General features: G+C 47.6%; 1 protein-coding gene across 5 annotated transcripts in view; it reads right to left on the reverse strand.

Moving 5' to 3' along the window:
- Positions 1–4,825: 4,825 nt before the first annotated feature.
- The window catches only part of LOC143834791 (uncharacterized), a 74,933-nt gene continuing 60,679 nt past the window's right edge, over positions 4,826–19,079 (reverse strand). For all 5 annotated transcript variants that reach the window (XM_077331592.1, XM_077331600.1, XM_077331568.1 and 2 more), the window contains exons 5-6: positions 17,532–18,232; positions 4,826–14,058 (exon numbers count right to left, since the gene is read on the reverse strand). In XM_077331592.1, the coding sequence (XP_077187707.1) occupies positions 14,017–14,058; positions 17,532–18,232 (743 nt within the window). In that variant the 3' untranslated portion in view covers positions 4,826–14,016. The remainder of the gene's footprint in view (positions 14,059–17,531; positions 18,233–19,079) is intronic.

Raw genomic sequence — 19,079 nt, forward strand, 5'->3', positions numbered from 1 at the left:
CTGATGGCAGAGGGTGGTTTCATGCCCACTCCCCCGCAGGTACCACTGGGGAACTTGTGACATCAGTTCTGAGAAAGATGCCCAGCCATAGGAGAGTTCTCTGCCATTGGCTGACACAAGAGCCCAACGTCCTTCCGTGACTAGCACACATCCAGAAGAAATGCATGTGTGTTTGTGTCAGGGTGCAAGTTCCCTGTGCAGAGAACTGCACTCCATCGGGGGTTACTCTCATCCTGGCTGCTGGGAATTTTGGAACCAATATTCTGCTTCTGGAGGGAGAAACAGGCCAGAGGCGTACTCAAAGGAGCAGGAAAACTCCAACTGAGCCACAGGGAGAGATTATTTGAAGTTCCTGATCAAAATATGTTAACTAGATAACTCCTCCCAGGCCCCCACAGCATATTTTTTAATGCTGCTTAATCATGCACACTACAGAGCTTGCATATTCCAACAGTGGGGAGGGGGCAATAAAATGGAGGCAAGCCTACAGAACACAGCCCTACTTTCTAATGGATGGTCAGCCGGACTCCCCCCCAGATACATTTGCCAGATGTTTAGAAGCAGTAGCTGGATGGCTCAGGCAGAGTCGCCTGAGACTCAGCCCCTCCAAGACAGAGGTCCTGTGGCTGGGTAGAAGGGGGCAGGATCAGGAAGCACGTCTCCCATGCCTGGATGGGGTACAATTCACACCGGCACCAGAAGCCAGGAACTTGGGTGTGACCTTAATGCCTCCCTTTCCATGGAGGCTCAGGTCACAAAAGTAGCCCGAACGGCATTTTTTCATCTGTGCCAAGCGCGGCTACTAGCGCCTTACCTGCCCTCCGAACACTTGGCGACAGTGATTCATGCAACAGTCACTTCCAGACTAGACTACTGTAACTCGCTCTATGCGGGCCTACCCTTGGCTTTGACCCGGAAATTGCAGCTGGTACAGAACGCGGCTGCAAGAGTCCTCGCTGGAACATCTTGGAGGGCCCATATTCAGCCGGTGCTACGCCATCTGCACTGGTTATCAATCTGCTTCCAGATCAAGTTTAAGGTTCTGGTTTTAACCTTTTAAGGCTATAGCGGACTGGGTCCGGCTTATATGCAGGACTGCTAATCTGCTTATGCCCCCCACAGGGCTCTTCGCTCTGTGGGTATAAATTTACTGATGGTCCCGGGCCCCCGGGACATATGCCTGGCCTCGACTAGGGCCAGGGCTTTTTCAGCCCTGGCCCCAACCTGGTGGAACGAGCTCCCGGAAGAGCTATGGGCCCTGCGGGATTTGTCAGCTTTCGGCAGGGCCTGCAAGATGGAGCTCTTCCGCCAAGCTAATGGTTGAGGCCAGGGCAGAGTCCCAGCGCTGTCAGCTGTGGATCTCTAGCCGAAACCAACAAAGTCCCTCACTCCCAGATAGAGAGTAATAGACCTTGCTGGACGGGGGGAGGGGAGTGGGTTATTATCTGCCATCGTGATATTGTGTTTAATTATGTTTAATGTTTTTTTTATGGGAATGAGGTGGCAGGATGGAGTCACTGAAGCAGTCGGTGCAAATTTAAATGGACTCCGGGGAATGGTAGAGGACAGGAAGGCCTGGAGGATCATTGTCCATGGGATCGCGATGGATCGGACATGACTTCGCACCTAACAACGACAATGGGATGTTATTGTTCTTATGAATCTCTGTAAACTGCCACGAGACTTTTGAGAGCGGTGGTATATAAATATAAAGATAGATAAATAAACAAACTATGCAAACCGTTTTTGATTCTCCATTGGGGAAGGAGGCAGGTTGTCACTGCTAAGGGACTGGTGACATCAGGGTGAGGGATCAGGGAAACGGCCAGCCAGCTGTCTCCCAATCATTTGTGCCATGTCTACGGAGCAGGTACAGGGCTTTTGGCTGATCGGCAGCCAGGCTCTCAAAGGTCAAGTCTCTGTGAAACCTCCCTCCCTCCCTCTTTTTAGCACCCACTGGCCAGCTTCACGCGGAAGAGTGGCCACTATGAGCATGAGGCTCTGGGTTCCCAAGCAGACATGGTAACCGAGGAGCCCTTTATGCTGTTAACTACTCGGACACAGCCAACAAAGAGGTGAGGTTGATTTATGGAAGCCGATTGTCATAAAAGCTCAAGGCCTGAAGATGACAACGACCAGACCAGGCAGCAACCAAATTCAGCAACACAGCCACCGGCTTCAGTGGCAGCAAAAGAAAAAAATAACTCAGCCCTAAAGAGGGATCAATTTGACACCTTCTTGGGAAGGTTAAAAGAAGAGCAACAACACCAACAAGGAACTTGTTCCACAGCTTGAGGCAGGCCAGGTAGGTGGGGAGGCTGCAGTGAAGGCCTTTCTGGCTGCAAATCCCCTCCCCGTTCCTTCAGTGCAAGCACCTAGGGCAGAAAGGGCAAGCCTACAGAACACAAACAGGGCAAAGTAGAAAAACCAAAGTCTTGCCTGTTGACCAGTGAACTAAATCAATTTATATTAGGATTTACAGGGCCCCTCCTGGCCAACAGAGCAGGATTGGGGAGAAGGTTGCCAGCTCCAGGTTGGGAAACTCCTGGAGATTTGGGGATGGAGCCTGGGGAGGGCAGGGACCTCAGTGGGGTAGAATGCCACTGAGTCCACCCTCCACAGCCCCCATTTTCTCTAGGGGAACTGGTCTATGTAAGCTGACATCCTTAATTTGCACATGAACCAAATGAACATTCCAGAAGAGATGCCACTTGTAGGGTTGCCAGTTCCAGACTGGGAAAATCCTGGATATTTGGGAGTGGATCTTGGCAAGGACAGGGTTTGTCAGGGGAGGGGAGGACCTCTGTGGGTTTAGAGTCACACAGACCCTCCCCCAAAGTGTCCATTTCCTCCAGGGGAACTGATTGCTGCAATCTGGAGATCAGTTGTAATTCTGGGTGATCTTCAGGCCCCACCTAGAGTTTGGCAACTTTGTTTTATTGCATCAAAATTAAACAGGAGACCGGTGGCAATCCAGAAATTAACAGAATTCATTCAAGCAAAGGCTTCTGTCAGTCAGAGGTCGCTTCTTCCGATGTGGCGAGAACCAAAGCAGTGTAAGGTTTCCAGTCTCCAGGTGGGTTCTGGAGTTCTCCTGGAATTCTAACTCAGCTCCAGATTACAAGATCAGTTTCCCATTAGAAAATGGCAGTTTTGGAGGGTTGACTCTATGACACCATGTCCCTGCTGAGCTCCCTCCTCTCTTGAAACTCTGCCCTCCCCAGGCACCAGCCCCAAATCTCCAGGAATTCCTGAACCTGGAGCTCACAACCCTAATGTGGTGCAGTGGTTAGAATGTCAGACTAGGATCTGGGAGACTTGAGTTCAAATCTCTGTGCTGCCACGGAAGCTTGCTGGGTGATCTTCAGTCAGTCATTCCTCATAACCTACCTCACAAGGTTGTTGTGGTGATAAGGACAAAATGGAGAAGGGGAGAACGTCATTGAAAGCTGTTTTGGATCCCTGTTGGAGACAAAGGCAGGTAATAGATAGCTAAATTGCTCATATTAGAAACACAAACACATTAAAAGAGCATTAGAAAAGCATAGGAAGAAGCACCCACTAATAAGGGTCATGGGATATGAAGGGTCCTAATGAAGGTATAGAACTGGGCCTCGAAATGAACTAGAAAATGGTTGAAAATTCCATACTGAATAAAATATTCTTCAATAGCCCTTTGTTAGTTTTTTTGCCAGTGCATTCTGAAACAACTGTGATTTCCAGAATTTTTCTCCAAGTGGCCTCATCGAGGAAACAGGACAGCAGTCTAATCCGGCTGTCCCTGAAACTTTGGCCCGATCTGCCCACACGCTTCAAGCGTCACTTTCGCCATGGCTAGATAAAAATGTGCTTTTATTGAAAGAAGGAGAGGGCAACATCTTGAAGCTAGCGCTGTGCAGCTCTTCTGCACTCCTGTAGAATCACAGGATAGCATCCAAAAATAAGTAGCCTTATCGTGTAGCTGCTGAGGGAAACATGAGAGAACTTGCAACGTAACTCCCACTTGGAAGGAGAGGCCATATTTTTAACATTTCAAGGCAAACGAATTCCAATCTCAGGGTCTGGACTGTATCCTATAATGCTATTTTTCATGATTGTTTCCCTGGGTTGGCAGCAGTACCTTCCTTGGATGCAATAGCTGCTGATCTTGGAAATGGAGAAGCTTAGGGAAGGGGAGGTGATGCTTGTCTTCTAGGGGTCAACAGCAAATTTTAATGATTTTTATCATTGCTTCAACCCATTTTCAATGAATAACCTGCCAACAATAAATGCAAGCAAAATGGAAGCCTTTGAAAAAGGAAGTGTGGAACACGGAAGACATTTTGTTCCCATTATGTCACAATGGCCTTACTATAAATAAGATCAAGTGATATATATTCTTAGGTAAAGGTGAAGGTATCCCCTGTGCAAACACCGGGTCATGTCTGACCCTTGGGGTGACGCCCTCTAGAGATTTCATGGCAGATTCTTATATCTGTGTTTTTTCCTTCTTGCTAACAATATACACTTGTGTATTTTCCTGCCCAGCCTGCACCAAACAGGGTCATTTATTTATTTATTTAGATTTATATACCACCCTCCCCGAAGGCTCAGGGCGGTTTACATTAAAACTAGTCAACGATACATGAAACAATTGCACATTTGCCCCCAGAAGCTCTTGATAGGTCACTCCTGCACAGTTTCTTCATTAACCTTAGATATGTGCGCATAGCACTGGTTGGCTGGTGACTATAATGTCATGATCAGCTGGCATAGGCATCATTCAGTGGCAGGCATGGATGTTCCTAGGTCCATCACAAGGGCAAGTGCTCCATATTTCCCTTGGAGAAACTGTTATGGTCCTTTCAGTAGTCCATGTAGCATTTCCTGTGGAATCAACAAGATCTAAAGGTAAAGGTAAATGTATCCCCTGTGCAAGCACCGGGTCATGTCTGACCCTTGGGGTGACGCCCTCTAGCGTTTTCATGGCAGACTCAATACGGGGTGGTTTGCCAGTGCCTTCCCCAGTCATTACCATTTTACCCCCCAAAAGCAAGCTGGGTACTCATTTTACCGACCTCGGAAGGATGGAAGGCTGAGTCAACCTTGAGCTGGCTGCTGGGGTTGAACTCCCAGCCTCATGGGCAGAGCTTCAGACTGCATGTCTGCTGCCTTACCACTCTGAGCCACAGTACAGTTTATTGAGCAGCAAACTATGACACACATACATACACATTCAACAGAGTCTGGAATTTATGTTTTACTTACTAGGCACTCAAACCAAACATTCAAAAAATATACAAACAGTTAACTCTGGAAAAGCCCTCTGTGTCCCATCAGGCCAGATCTAGAAGATCAGATATGGAAATTCTAGAAGCCAGTTTCCTGTGGAGGAAGTTCCTCTTGCACTTTTCTAAATATTCAAAATTCCACTCTTAGAAAAATTTATATAACATAAAGATATCCATTATGTGTAAGCCATATATTAATGTATTCACAATGTAATATAAATCCACTGTAAATATACATACCTCCAAATATCAATACTATATATACCGGCTCAAAAGTAAGTGGAGAATCCTGTTCATAGATCAGGATATCAAAAGAAATGGCAAACAGGGTGAAACTTTTTAATACTAGCACTGAAAGACATTGACTAAGGTATGTAGGGGTGGTTTTTGAAATTAAAAATCCTTGGTAGGATGAATATATTGTAATATTCATAATTTATGTAGGAGCAAGTCACTGATGAAAGTTTGGTCTTATGAAAATGAGCATGAACTCCGGACCTCGTTCTGGCTGGCTCCAAGATTCATACAAAACAGAGATTGGAGTTTTTTTGGATTAAACAGACTTTATTTTACAGCATCGTTGTCATACCTATTCTTCATCCTCAACCTTCAGGTGTTGCCTGGAGATCTTACTGTTATTACAACTCCAGGCAACAGAAATCAGTTCCCCTGGAGACAAGGTGGGCTTCATCTCATTATACCCCATTGAAGCCCCTCCCATCTCCATGCCCTGCCCTCTTCATGCTCCACCCACAAGCTCTTCGGGTATTTCCCTACCTGGAGCTGGCAACCTGAGCAGCAACAGTGATGTTCCTGTATTTCGGAACAGCCTGTGGCAGCTGCTTTTTCATGCTGCAGCCAAGGCTGGTTCCACATGCGGGCAAGAAAAGGTGCCCCTGCTGTAGAAGCAGCAGTGAGCAGAGAGGTTCAGATGAGGAAACAAATTATGTCAGCTCCACATGTCGCGCTTGTATTGAGCATGGTGGTTTGTGGAATCTACCCTCCAAAATGGACGCCAAGTGGGTCAAGGGGGGCAAAATTCCCAGGTGGAATCTGAGGATTGTGTGGAAGCCAGGAAAGGCACGCTCAGAGGTGGTTTGCCATTGCCTGCCTCTGTGCCTTGACCCCTAATGTTCCTTGGAGAAACTACCACCCAAATCTTTGAAGGTCTCCCATCCAAATACTAGTCTCCCATCCAAATACTAGCTTCTGAGATCCGGTTTGCGTGGGCTTTGGATTGGCAGGATGCAGAATTCAAATTATTTTTCTCATCCACAGTATGCACAGCCATAATAACCCTAGTCAGCCCTGCCAAACTACTCAGTATCCTGCTTCCCACAGATGCCCCTGGAAGAACCACATGCAGGGAACCAAGGCCCAACCTATCCCTGTACTGTGGGCAGCAGTATGCAGAGGTATCCTCTCTCTGGAGTTCTGTTTCAGACACTCTGTTCAGGACTGGTCTTTGTGAAAACTTTCCTCCCCTCCTCCTCCCACCCACTTGAACATGTGTTCCTAGTTTGCCAGGGGGAAAGCAAATTCTTAACCCACTGAAGAATATGAAACCCTCCTTGGGAAGACTGTGCTGGAAGGCCTGGGGTGTCCCTGATAATCACGCCTAGCCCAGCAGGCACACTTTGGCCGGACCAGCCTGGACTTCCCATAGGGCTGTCCACTCTGCTTTGGGAAATTCCTGGAGATTTGAGGGAGGAGCTGGGCCAAGGAAGGGCTTAGGAGGGCGAAAGGGAGAACCTCAGTGGGGTACAGTGCCATAAAGCTCCAAATCAGCCATTTTCATTGGGGGGACTGAACTCTGAAGTCTGGACACCAGTTGTCATCTTAGGAGCTCTTCAAGCCCCATCTAGAGGCTGGCAGCCCTGGGGAACAGGGATGTCACAGCCTTCTTCCAGTCAGTGTTGCATAGTTAGAGTAAATGGATCACAATGGGGAGGGCGGGGTTGCCGGGTCCCCACAGGCCACTGGGGGAGTGAATGGGGGGGGGGTAGGGCTGCCAGATCCAGGCTTGGAAATACCTGGAGGTTCAGGGATGGAGCCTGGGGAGGACATGGACTCAGTAAGGTATGATGCCACAGAGTTCATCCTCCAAAGCAGGGGTAGTCAAACAGCCGCAGTCTGACTCCCCCTGCTCCAAAGCATCCCTTTTCTCCAGGGGAACTGATTCTGGGGGATCTCCATGTCCCACTTGGAGGCTGGCGTCCCTAGAGGAGACCCCTGTTCATCCTAGCTCTGCCAATATGGCTCTTGGAGCCAGTGATTCTTGTTCAGCCTGAGGCCAAATTATACGTTCTGTTTTGGCCCGGTCCCTCCTGGTTTCCACATGATCAGGCATGCCTTTGGAGTCCGGTGCTGAGAATTCAGTTTCCTCCCTGGACATGTTGAGGCCCAATTTGGATCGGTGCCACGGTGCTTAAGGAAAAGGGGCTTTGCTCTGTCTTTCTGACCTCAAAGAGTCCCTGTGGGGGACACCCAGGCATACCTATCACTTGTGCACACAGCACTGCTGGGTGTGGCATTAGTTGGCCTTTAAGGTGCTCCACGGGGTTAAAACAGAGAAAGGGAAGGGGATCTTGTGTGCTTCTCAGGACTCTGGAAAAAGTCAGGATAAAGAGGAGTTGGTTTTTATACCCCACTTTTCTCTACCAGAAGGAGTCTCAAAGCACCTTACAATCACCTTCCCATTCCTCTCCCCACAACAGGCACCCTGTGAGGTAAGTGGGGCTGAGAGAGCCCTGACAATACTGCTCCATGAGAACAGCATTATCAGTGCTGTGACTGGCCCAAGGCCACCCTATTGGCTGCATGTGGAGGAGTGGGGAATCCAACTCAGCTCTCCAGATCAGAAGCCACCAATCTTAACCAGAACATCACGCTGGCTAAAGTGAGATCGATACTCCCTACAGTGAAATCTGGGGAGTTTCTTATTGACTACCCTTATCAGCCGTTTATTCATTTACAGCCGAGCTGCCGCAATGGAGGTTTGGCATTTCAGTTCCACTCGGGCACAGACCTGGCCTGGGCATGCTGTTGGCAGAATGCCCGTGACAGAAATTCTAAAAATACCACCAGCTCTAAGCAAACTCTGAGCTCTATGGGGAAGCGGGAGGGCTTTGAAAGACCTTGGGCAATTTGTACAGAGAAGAATTTTGCTGGGGGGCAGGTTTTCCAGCTCAGTGGGTGACCTAGGGCAAAGTCGCTGATTTCAGGTCAGTGAAAGCACAACAGTTCCTGATCTCCCGCATTGGGGCTGCGGCACATGACCAGGATAGGGCTGTGGCTCAGTGGTAGAGCATCTAGTTTGCATGCAGGTTTCAGCTTCAACCACCAGTGCACGGTGGCTTTAATAATCATTCCAGTGAGCGAACTGTGTGCATCTGTTGTGGCAAAGTAAAACCGAAGTCAAGTGATACCCCGAAGACTAACACAGTTTATTCCAGCAGGAGATGTGATGGGCCTGTACCTGAGACCCTGCAGAGCCACTGCCAGCAGGCGATACTGACCTTCAAAGATCAATGCTCTGACTCAGAATAAGGCCATTGGTCCATCCACCTCAGCATCATCTACCCTGGCTGGCTAAAATAAGCAGAAGTCTGAAAAATGGACCAACATTTACTTCAGCAGAAGCTTTTTTGGACTGGAGGTCCCTTCTTCAGATGCTAGGCAAATATTTCGGTAGGAGGTTTGACACACACTCCTCCCATCAAAAAAGGATCAAGGGGCTAGGGAATACAGGATGTACCATGTAAAAAATAGTTATATAAAGCAGTGGTCCGGTACTGGTCCATAGATCAGTTGGTACCGGGCCGCGGCTCCTCCTCCCTGGGGGCTGCCCAGCCACTCTGCCACCGGCTCCCCTTTGGTGCTCTCTGGCGGCCGCCATAGCTGGGGCTCCCCCTCGGCGTGGCACTGCGCAGCTGCTGCTGACAGCTCCCCCCAGCGGGCGGTGGGAAGTCAAGGGCACCAGCGGGAAAGCAAGGGGAGCAGGGGCTCAGGCGGCAAAAGACTACCCCCCCGGATGTCAGTAAAATTGTCAAGCGTTGACCGGTCCCCAGTGATAAAAAGGTTGGGGACCACTGATATAAAGTACATATCCATGCAACATAATAAACTATTCACAAGAACACCAGTAACAGGTGGGGATCAAGAACCAACAACTCCCAAATCACAATCCCACCCCCCCCCCACACACACACACACTTAGGGTTCCCAATTCCAGCTTGGGGAATTCCTGGAGGTTTGGGGGGAGTGTCGGGGGGGGAGCAGAATTTCGGAAGGTAAGAGAGATCAGTAATAATTCAATGCCATAGAGTCCGCCTTTCAAAACTGCCATTTTTCACCAGAGAAATTGAGCTCTAGTCTGGAGGGGAGGTGAAAATTCCAGGAGACCCCCAGGACCCACCTGGAGGTTGGTAAAGGCTGGTTGTTCACGGGAAGACTTCTTAGGTTTTGCAGGGTCCATTCATCTGTCTTTTTTAAGCACTGCAGTCTCCATCATCTGAAGCGGCAGGGCCTGCCGTGCGGAAAGGCAGCATGGCAAATATGCTCAGGGTCGTTAAACACACACACACGTATGCACACAACCCTCAGGTGGGAATACAATTTAACACTAATTAACAATAATCCCACCAATCTAATCCAGCCATTATTAAAGCACAACCGGGCAGATTTGGGCTGGAGTTCAAAGCAGTGAAGTGTGGAGGGGATTGTTGGGGGCTTCGTCCGGCGGCCGTCATAGTAGAGACAAAGGGGCTGCATCGGGCACCACCGTCCATTGGCCAGCAGTATTCAGGACAGCATTTCAGAAATCCAGAAAGCAGAAGCATGCTTCTCTCCTCCTGAATTAAAACTGGAGACACAAAGTTACAGCCTTCCCATTTTACTTTACTAAAGAATGTATAACCTACCCCCCCCCCCCAGGAACTCACTTTCTGCAACGTTGCATGATTTGGATACATTTCCTGATTGAAAGGCAGCAAGGCTGGAGTAGGGATTCATAGAGAGGCACAACAGGGAGCCTCCCCTGAGGATAAGTGTTGCTCCTTTCTCTCTGCATTGGGAGGGACTTAATGACAGAAATATGCCCATGCAAACTCTACGTGGCATTGTTCATATCTGTCCGATTACAAGGAAGCTGGACCAGAGCACAGAAACGTGGACGCAGCAGGCCGCTCCCCACAGTCTGTGGCAGGGGTGGCCAAACTGTGGCTCTCTAGATGTCCATCGACTACAATTCCCATGAGCCCCTGTGGGACATCTAGAGAGCCACAGTTTGGCCACTGCTGGCCTATAGGTACTCTGGGCTCACAGAAGTCCTTAATGCATCAACTGGAAATAACTAGTAATAATCATACGATTATAATCATACGTTAGGCCTGTGATATTGTACATGCAGAACTCCCCCCTCCCCATTCCAGTGCAGCTTGCCTGGTGCATGGTGACTAGGGGTGGTTTCAGATTTTTGGAAGGGCCCCCCTCTCCTGTACCCTTCCCATAATTAGAGCCCCAAAGTCACCCACAAGTGAGCCCCCTCCCCACCTGCACGCATAGATGCTAGCACTGCACACTACCGGGCAGTGCCAGTGGTTGAGGACAGTGTGCTTGCAAGTGTGCAGCTGGGAGGAGGGCAGCAGGGGAGTGGGCCATGCCCAAGACAGACATCCAGAATGCCCATGGAGGAGGCAGATGCCTACTTGCCTGTGGCTTGAATGCCACTCACTATTGTCCCTGATAAATTGGGTAAGGACATTTCCATTTTTGAATGGTTTCAAAACCCTCCTCATCCCAAGGCAGCAGCAGGACGAAAGACCCCTACTGGTTCCAAAAGGCAACCATCCGTTATTCACATTTTTCGGATCCTGTCTGGTCTCTAGCTGCCATATCCTTTGCTCCACGGCAGCCAGTCTCCCAGGAATCATTGCAACCAATGGGCTACCCTGGGGCTCTAACTCTGAATGGTCCTCTTTTGTTTCCAGTCCCAAGGCCCAGCCAGCAACACGTTAGCATAGCTTCCCCTTTGTTTCTGTGCCAGAGAGATAGTAGCCAGCATTCAGCAAAGTGTGCAATGTGCGCATGGGGAAACTGGGGCAGGAGACAATGCCCTCATTGATATTTCACATGTTTGGGGAAGGGCAATGCAGGGGGTCGGAACCAAGGCAATTATAGCAATAGCTGAAGCTGGGTTTTTAAAAATTATGGATAAGGATATCATTGAACCCCAAAGCGGCAAGAGTCTTATATGCTCAGTGCACTAACATACGGCAGCTTTAATACTGTCATTTCCAGAATGACCAGAATAATTCCATTTACGGCTGATAGTGGAAGCAACAGTAAAGAAAGCATCATCATGTGAAAAGGGTGATTGTGTATGAAGTAGTTATCAGTAGATGTGGGCAAAAAAACCCCATCATTTTGAAACTGAAAAATATTGGCATTTCCGAATATTTGAGATTCCCAAAAATTTTCAGCTCCATTATACTCCAGAGGATGTAATGGAGAATCGATCTAGGGGTAACTGGGGCTCTTGACGGGGCTGTTTTTGAGGTAGAGGCATCAGATTTGTGGCATAGCTGCTGGTGTCTCTGAAAACCCGTGTTTCAAAAAGATTGGACCAGCAGGAGGTCCAATTCTATAGACTCCTTCAAATGGCTTTTGCAAGTTGCAAGTGAACTCAAAGCCATTTAAATAACTTGCTGCTTCTTTAAATGCCTTCTGTAAGCAACGAATGGGTGAAGGCATTTAAATGGACAGCAAGCCCTTTAAATATGACTATTCAGTCACCTTGATAAATCCTGAATATTTTGGCATTTTTTCCAAGGTGGTCATTTCATATACCCAAAATGCAGCTCCAATCTGTATCTGGCTGAAAGAATAGCCAGGAAATAACAATAAGGTATTTTGAACTATTTTTTCATCTTGGATATACTGAATGTACACCCCCAGTTTGCAGAGAGCTACAAGTGCAGACCCTCTTGTAATTTTCTCACAATTGTCAATATCCACAAGGAAGTTCTCATGAGCCAGGGTCACTGAAAACAAATGACAGATGTCCAGAACAGTGCTGCAAGACAGTTTTCCAGACTGCCCATTTTACAGATGATAATATAGATTAAGAGTGTTTTTCCCTTCTCATGCATGATATAATATCTGGCATTACGTCTTTCATGCACCTGATACATGGGGTCTTATGGGAGGGGGGGGCTCACTGTTTTTGGAGCCATCACCAGAGAGGGAGGTGGAAATGCAGCGATTCGGTTGCCACTTGTAGGGTATTTGATTGTACTGATTTTATTAATTGGGGTTTTTACTTTAATGTTATACTGTATTTCTCTGTGTTGTAAGTCGCTGCAAGCTAATCTTGGTGAAGAACGGCAACTAATAAATTTAAACATAAATAAAATAAAAGAGACTAAAGTTCAGATCTCCAGCAAAATATCAGATATTGCTGCACCAACTCCATATCAGTCTGTGTTCATACAAAACCTAGTGATTAAAAATAATCTAGCTGTATTAAGCAAATACATACCAATAGCATTGCTCATAATGAGTTTCTTTTAAATGGAAAATGTGAAAATCATGATTGTGGGATTCAGTTTGAGAGTGTAACAACATAAGATTGAGAAGGACTCCCTCTGGTCAAAGCTCATGGATTCTGAATCTTTCGCATGCCTCACCTCTTGATCCAAAGGACACTTCCTTACTTGTCTCAGTTTTGTTGCCAGTGTTTCTCTGTTCTCCACTTGCTCCAGTTTTGTTTTATTTTTTCCCCGCAGGTGAAAGACCAAGCAGAAATCTGAAAACGGACTGTATACTCACATAAGGCCATTATATTTTCACTTCTTCTCCTATCACTGCTATTTTTATGGCAAGATAAAGAGTTGACGTCTTCAGTACTTCCCATCTCCTGAAGATCTTTTTCATGACTTAGTCACAATTTAAATCATAGCTAGAATCATTTTCCCCAAATGTACATGGATCTTATTGGCCATTGTCTAGCATACGCACCCAGGTGAACGGAGCAAAACCGTCTGGAATTCAGTTTGCTTTAGGTTTTACTCTTCTAAATACTTCAACAACATCCCCAGATTTCATCGTCTCTAAATTTACAAAGCATTCTGCAGTGATCTATTTGAATCAAGTTCAAAAGCGGATCCCACAAAGGTCATTTATTCCAAATCCAATGCAGAAAAGAGAAGATCTGGCAAGTGTGAAAGTCTATTAAGTCACATAATTTTAGAGAACAATCAAGTTACAGGTGCAGGGATAATGTGCACTCCAGCAATCCCAGCGTGTCAAAAAGTCATGTTTCTTCTTGTTTTCCTTAATGCACTTCAGATGTGCTGCTCTCTCAAGGAATTGCTGTGGAGCTGCCCCCTGACTGCAGCCTGGAATAGCCTTGTCCCCTCCAGACTTTAGCAGAATCCTCAAGATTGCCCCATCTCAAACCAGTCCTCACACAGCAGGTGTGTATTTGTCTCTGGCAGAAGAAGGTGGGCCCATGGCTGTAAACACAGAAGAGCCACTAACCTTGCACAATTTTGCAGAGCTGCCGGGATGTGATGCACCACCTCCCTTCCAGAATGGCTACCGGAGCCTTTCAGGGACCAGCAACAGAAGAGAGTCTGGCTCTTAGAATTTTCTTTTTGGCACCAAATAAAGTTCTGTGCCTTTCCTGCAAGGCCTTGACCTGGACAAGCATGGGTTAAACGATCTGTCCCCCCCACGCCTATGTTCACGCATCTGGTGAGGTAATGATGCTTGGCATTTCACATCCCTGTGGAAAGAGGACAAGAAAGGCAATGAGAAAAGTGTGGGGTGATGCTCCCCTTCATGCCTGTTTATGGTTTTCCACTAGGGGGCTGGGGAACCCAGGCTCTTGCTACTACTCCATTGAATAAAATGGGAGAGATGGCATTGCAGCAATGCCACGACCTCTCTTCCAGTAGAAACCTGGAAGTGAGAGGAATCCTAGAATACCACAGTGATACAGTGACATCACTTCCAGGTTCATTCGTTGCCATCATCCTGAATATCAGGATTCTGGGGTTGCCGGTACTTGGCTGGTAACCCTATTCTATTTATGGGTGAACCTATGAATTTCCCTTAGATATACTGTAGGCCCCATCTATCCCAGAGCCTCTTTCCAAGATAGAAACAAAGAACCCTTTTTACATGCCTACAGGTATGTTTTCACCAGCACGGCGAAAGGTCAGCGATAGATAATGTGTGGCAGGTGAGATTGGCAGGTGACAGCACATTACTCTTGCCGGTAGACTTGGGGATGGAGGGACAGCAAATTCCTGGCAACTATTATGAAATTCCTGCATCCCACCTAACTAATCTCCAGACTGTAAAAATGATTGATTCGTTTTTTATTTATTTAAAACATTTATTTCACTTCTGGAGAAAACAGCTGCCCTTGAAGGTGGACTGCATGGCCTCCTGCCCTACCAAGGTCCCTCCCCTCCTGAAACCCCACTCTCCCAGGCCCCACCCTCAAATCTCCAGGTCTTTCTGAACCCAGAGTAGACAACTCTACACAACGCCAGCAGAGAACCATTGCAAACTGTGCCCCTGGCTTCTGGAGAGCACTGCATGTAGCTTGAGAAGTTGAAGCCGCTCTGTCGCATGCCTCCACGGCCACTCTATGCCCACCGGAACTGGAGGGATGCCCCACCACACTGATTGCCCCCTCCGTTCCCAAATATATGAAGCAAGGGATAGAAGAAGAAAGAAGAAAGAAGAAAGAAGAAAGAAGAAAGAAGGAAGAAGGAAGAAGGAAGAAGGAAGAAGGAAGAAGGAAGAAGGAAGAAGGAAGAAGAAGAAAGAAGAAGAGAATTGGTTCTTATATGCCGCTTTTCTCTACCCAAGGGAGGTTCAAAGCAGCTTATAGTCACCTTCCCTTTCCTCTCCCCACAACAGACACCCTGTGAGGTGGGTGAGGCTGAGGCCCATTATGCACGGCCGCCGAAACGGCGATTTCGGATCACATGGAAAATGCGGAGGGGGAAGACGCGAAGCACACTGGTTACGTACGGGACAGGGCGCAATGGCAGCAAAACCCAGAGTAACCGATTATGCACGCAGTGATCCCGGTGCCGCTTCTGGTTGCGCCCCGGTCACCCGGAAGCTGCGCTTTCTACCACATTTCGCTAATGCTGCTTTTTCAGCGGCGTGCACCGAAGCTGTGGCCGGTTGCAGCCGGCACCGTGCGTTATCGGTGATTTTAGTCGCCACCATTCCACCCCGAATGTGTGCTATTCCCCCCGTGCATAATGGATCTGAGAGAGCCCTGATATTACTGCTCGATCAGTGCTGTGGCAAGCCCAAAATCTGCACTCCTAACCACTACACCAAACTGGCTCTAGACACATTGCCATTTAGCCCATGATTGTCTTCTGCTGACAGACACAGTTTCTGAGAATGACCCTGGTAGTACTTGGTGGTCTCCCATCCAAACCATATCAGGAGCCAATCCTGTTTAGCTTCCCAGGTCTGCTTTTTAATTTATTATGATTTTTTATTCCAGAACTCCAGGCTGTGCCTGGAGGCTTGCAATCCCCCGGTCAGTGGTGTCCCTCTTTACCTATCTTAAAATCTGGTCACCTTACTCTATGTGGGAGACTCAATAGCAGACCAGATGGATCAGCCATAGCACCTTTTTATCATGCCCTTTCTCCAAGGAGTTCATGGTGGTGTACCTTTTAATCTTTTAACTTTTTGTCTTCACTCAATCCTTTGAGCTAGATTTAACAGAGATTGACTTGCCCAATACCCCCCATTCAGCTTTGAACCAGAATCTGACCTCGGGTCTCCCCAGACCAACTCTAGCCCCAAAAGTAAACACAAGAATGTTCCCAGCCACCCCATCAATGTGAAGGGTGGAGACGGGTTTCTGCCACTCACAGTTCACTGGGCCAATGAGCCCCACCCAGCACAGATAACAATCCCCCCTTCTACTTCCTCAATTATCACTTAATTCTAAAATGAAAGACAGGTGATGAATAAAGAGCTCCTAACTGTAACAGCTCACCTTAACCCCTTCACTTCATTTTAACCTTTGGATCACATGCTGAATATCAATCAAATGAGAAGCTGAAAACAAATTCATGGACTACAAAACAAAATCAGAGCCCAATGGCACCTTTAAGACCAACAAAGATTCATTCAGTGAGCTTTCGAATGCAAGCACTCTTCGTCAGACTATGAACTACCATCATGATTAACTTTGCTTATATATTCCCATTGTCATGATGGTCAGTTCACAGCCTGAGGAAGAGTGCTTGCACTGGAAAGCTCACACCTTGAATAAATTTGTTGGTCTTAAAGGTGCCACTGGACTCTGATTTTGTCTTGTTGTGCTGCTTCAGACCAACACGGCTACCCACTGAATCTAAATTCAGGCACTGTTCTCCAAAGATAAAGTGGCATTCATGCACACTACTGTCATAAACTGGTTTAAGTAGTCATTCCCTCTGGAGAGCCAGTGCAGTGCAGTGATTAAGAGCAATGGACTCTAATTTGGAGAATCGGTTTGATTCCCCATTTGCCTCTACATGCAGCCAGCTGGGTGATCTTGGGCCAGTCACAGTTCTCTCTGCCCCATCTATCTCACAGGGTGTGGAGAGGAAAAGACGGTGATTGTAAGCCGCTTTGAGACTCCTTCAGGCAGTACAAATCGGGGTATAAAAACAAACTGTTCTTCAGGGCCAGTGCCTTCTTGGTTCTGGCCACGACCTGGTAGAACACTCTGCCAAATGAGATCTTCTTCTGGTTTGCATTTGAATGGGGAGTCCATGGTTGCAATACAGTGGCAGGTAATAGCAACCCACCTGTGAACATCTCTTGCCTTGAAAACCCTAGGAAGTCACCCTAAGTTGGTTGCAACTTGTTGGCACTTACCACCACTACAGAGCTCACAGTTATTTCCAGGGAAATGGTGATAGCTAAATGTTAATAATGCATGTAGGGCCTTGCTAGAGTAGTTATATGGCCAAATTCACACATGTATTTACATCATCTGGCTTCTCTGCACCAAATCAATGTAAGCTGTCTTTGTGAACTGCCTCTGCTGAAAATCATTGCATGTTGACCTAACTGTAAAGAGAGAGGAAGCTTCCTGTCTGAGGGTTATTTACATAAAGAAGAGATTGCTTGACGATGCACCTTCTCCCCTGTCGGGAACGTGCATGTGCGGACCAGCTCCCTTGGGGGTCCAGGATGGCACACGCCAGCTAATCCTCTTACCTGCATCTCTGGATCCACGCTTTCATAGATGTCATCAAAATGTTTTTCTGGGATGGGTGGTGGCTCCTCCTCTCCCTCTTCTGCAGGCCTGTCACGGTTTGCAGGCTCAGATGGCTGTTCTGTCTTGGGTTTTTTGCACACCCGAGCATACATGGCCCGCAGCCTCTTCTCCACCTCAGAGGCGGACTCAGTGGGAGCTTCTTGTTCACATGCAGATTCCTGCAGTTGTAGATGTGACTCATGGTCCTCGAGGGTCACTGTCCATTGTACTGATGCATCACCAGACTGTGGATGCACCTCCATGACCTTGGCAGTCCTGCTCTCCTTCCCACCAGATTCCGCGGACCCCAAAGTAGCACATCTGGGGCTCTTGGAGAGCAAGTCAGAACTTTCCTGCCCTTTTGAGGAGTCCCTGGAAAACAATTTCCTTTCTTCATCCTTGATGCTTTCATAAACTCGGGCATCCATGCATGGATTCAGAGGCTCTGTTCTAGATATGTCCTCCTCCCTTGGTGTCATAGGGAGCTTTCTCAGCTGCAAGGAGCCTGGGATGGTTGCATCTGGACATAATGCGGGTGGACCAACGCTTATTAGATGTTCTAAATCTGTTGTTTCAGGCTTCCCTCTCTTCTGGTGGTTTGGATTTGTCGTGTCAGGAAGAGGGTCTGCAGCACAACCATTTGTTTGGCACTCAGAACTACCTGTTGAGAAAGACTGAGTTTTAATTGTGTGTTAGTTTGAGCTCTCTTGGTGGGGAAAAACAAACTTGGGAAATATGACTGCAATTTTCTAAACACTAAAGGTACCTGATAAATATAATGCAGGCCTTGAAAAAATATTTCCCAGGATAAAATTATGACCAGCAGTACACTCCTGAAGCCTTCCAAAGCAAGACACGCGTGCCAACTCTGCTCATACAGCTATGGTCAAGAGTCAGTTCCGAACTATGTTTTAAATTGTAGAGTTGCTTTTACACTGGGCAGCATTCCAACATACTATCCACTTCCTGCCACTTTTAGAGGTACCATCCCCTCTCCCACCTCCAAATCCCACTACTTCCCTCTGCTGCAAGCTCAGGCCAGAGTCCTTTTTGAAAAAGGAAATTTAGGAATTCTGATGCTGCCCATGCTATTCCAGATTTGAAGTACGAGGCTAAGTGAGAACATGGCATGGATTTTAGGAGAGAGCAAATGCAATTAGAAAAATAGAACAAGGCTGGTTTGGGGTGGGGGGTGGTGGACAGGACCAGTCTCAGCACAAAGGGAAAAGCAGGCAGCAGGTTCCTGGGTGGGTGGGTGCCCTTTCCCTGACCCTCCCAAGGTCTAAGGTCCCGTGCTGCCTTCCAGTCATGAATTGCAGTTCAGAGTGGTGTGTGCGTTTTGCAACTCCCTAAGGCTGGCATTAAAGGGGGGAGGAAGTGCACATGGGGAGGGGTGTCCTGAGAAAAAGAACATCTCAGCATTGCAGCAGCAGTCTGAAGGCTACAGTAATCATTGGAGTGGCCAGAAGGAGGAAGAAGAAACAGAAGGAGGAGACATAGTTGTGGGA

This window comes from Paroedura picta, chromosome 1, assembly GCF_049243985.1.
Source record: "Paroedura picta isolate Pp20150507F chromosome 1, Ppicta_v3.0, whole genome shotgun sequence".
Lineage (NCBI taxonomy): Eukaryota > Metazoa > Chordata > Lepidosauria > Squamata > Gekkonidae > Paroedura > Paroedura picta.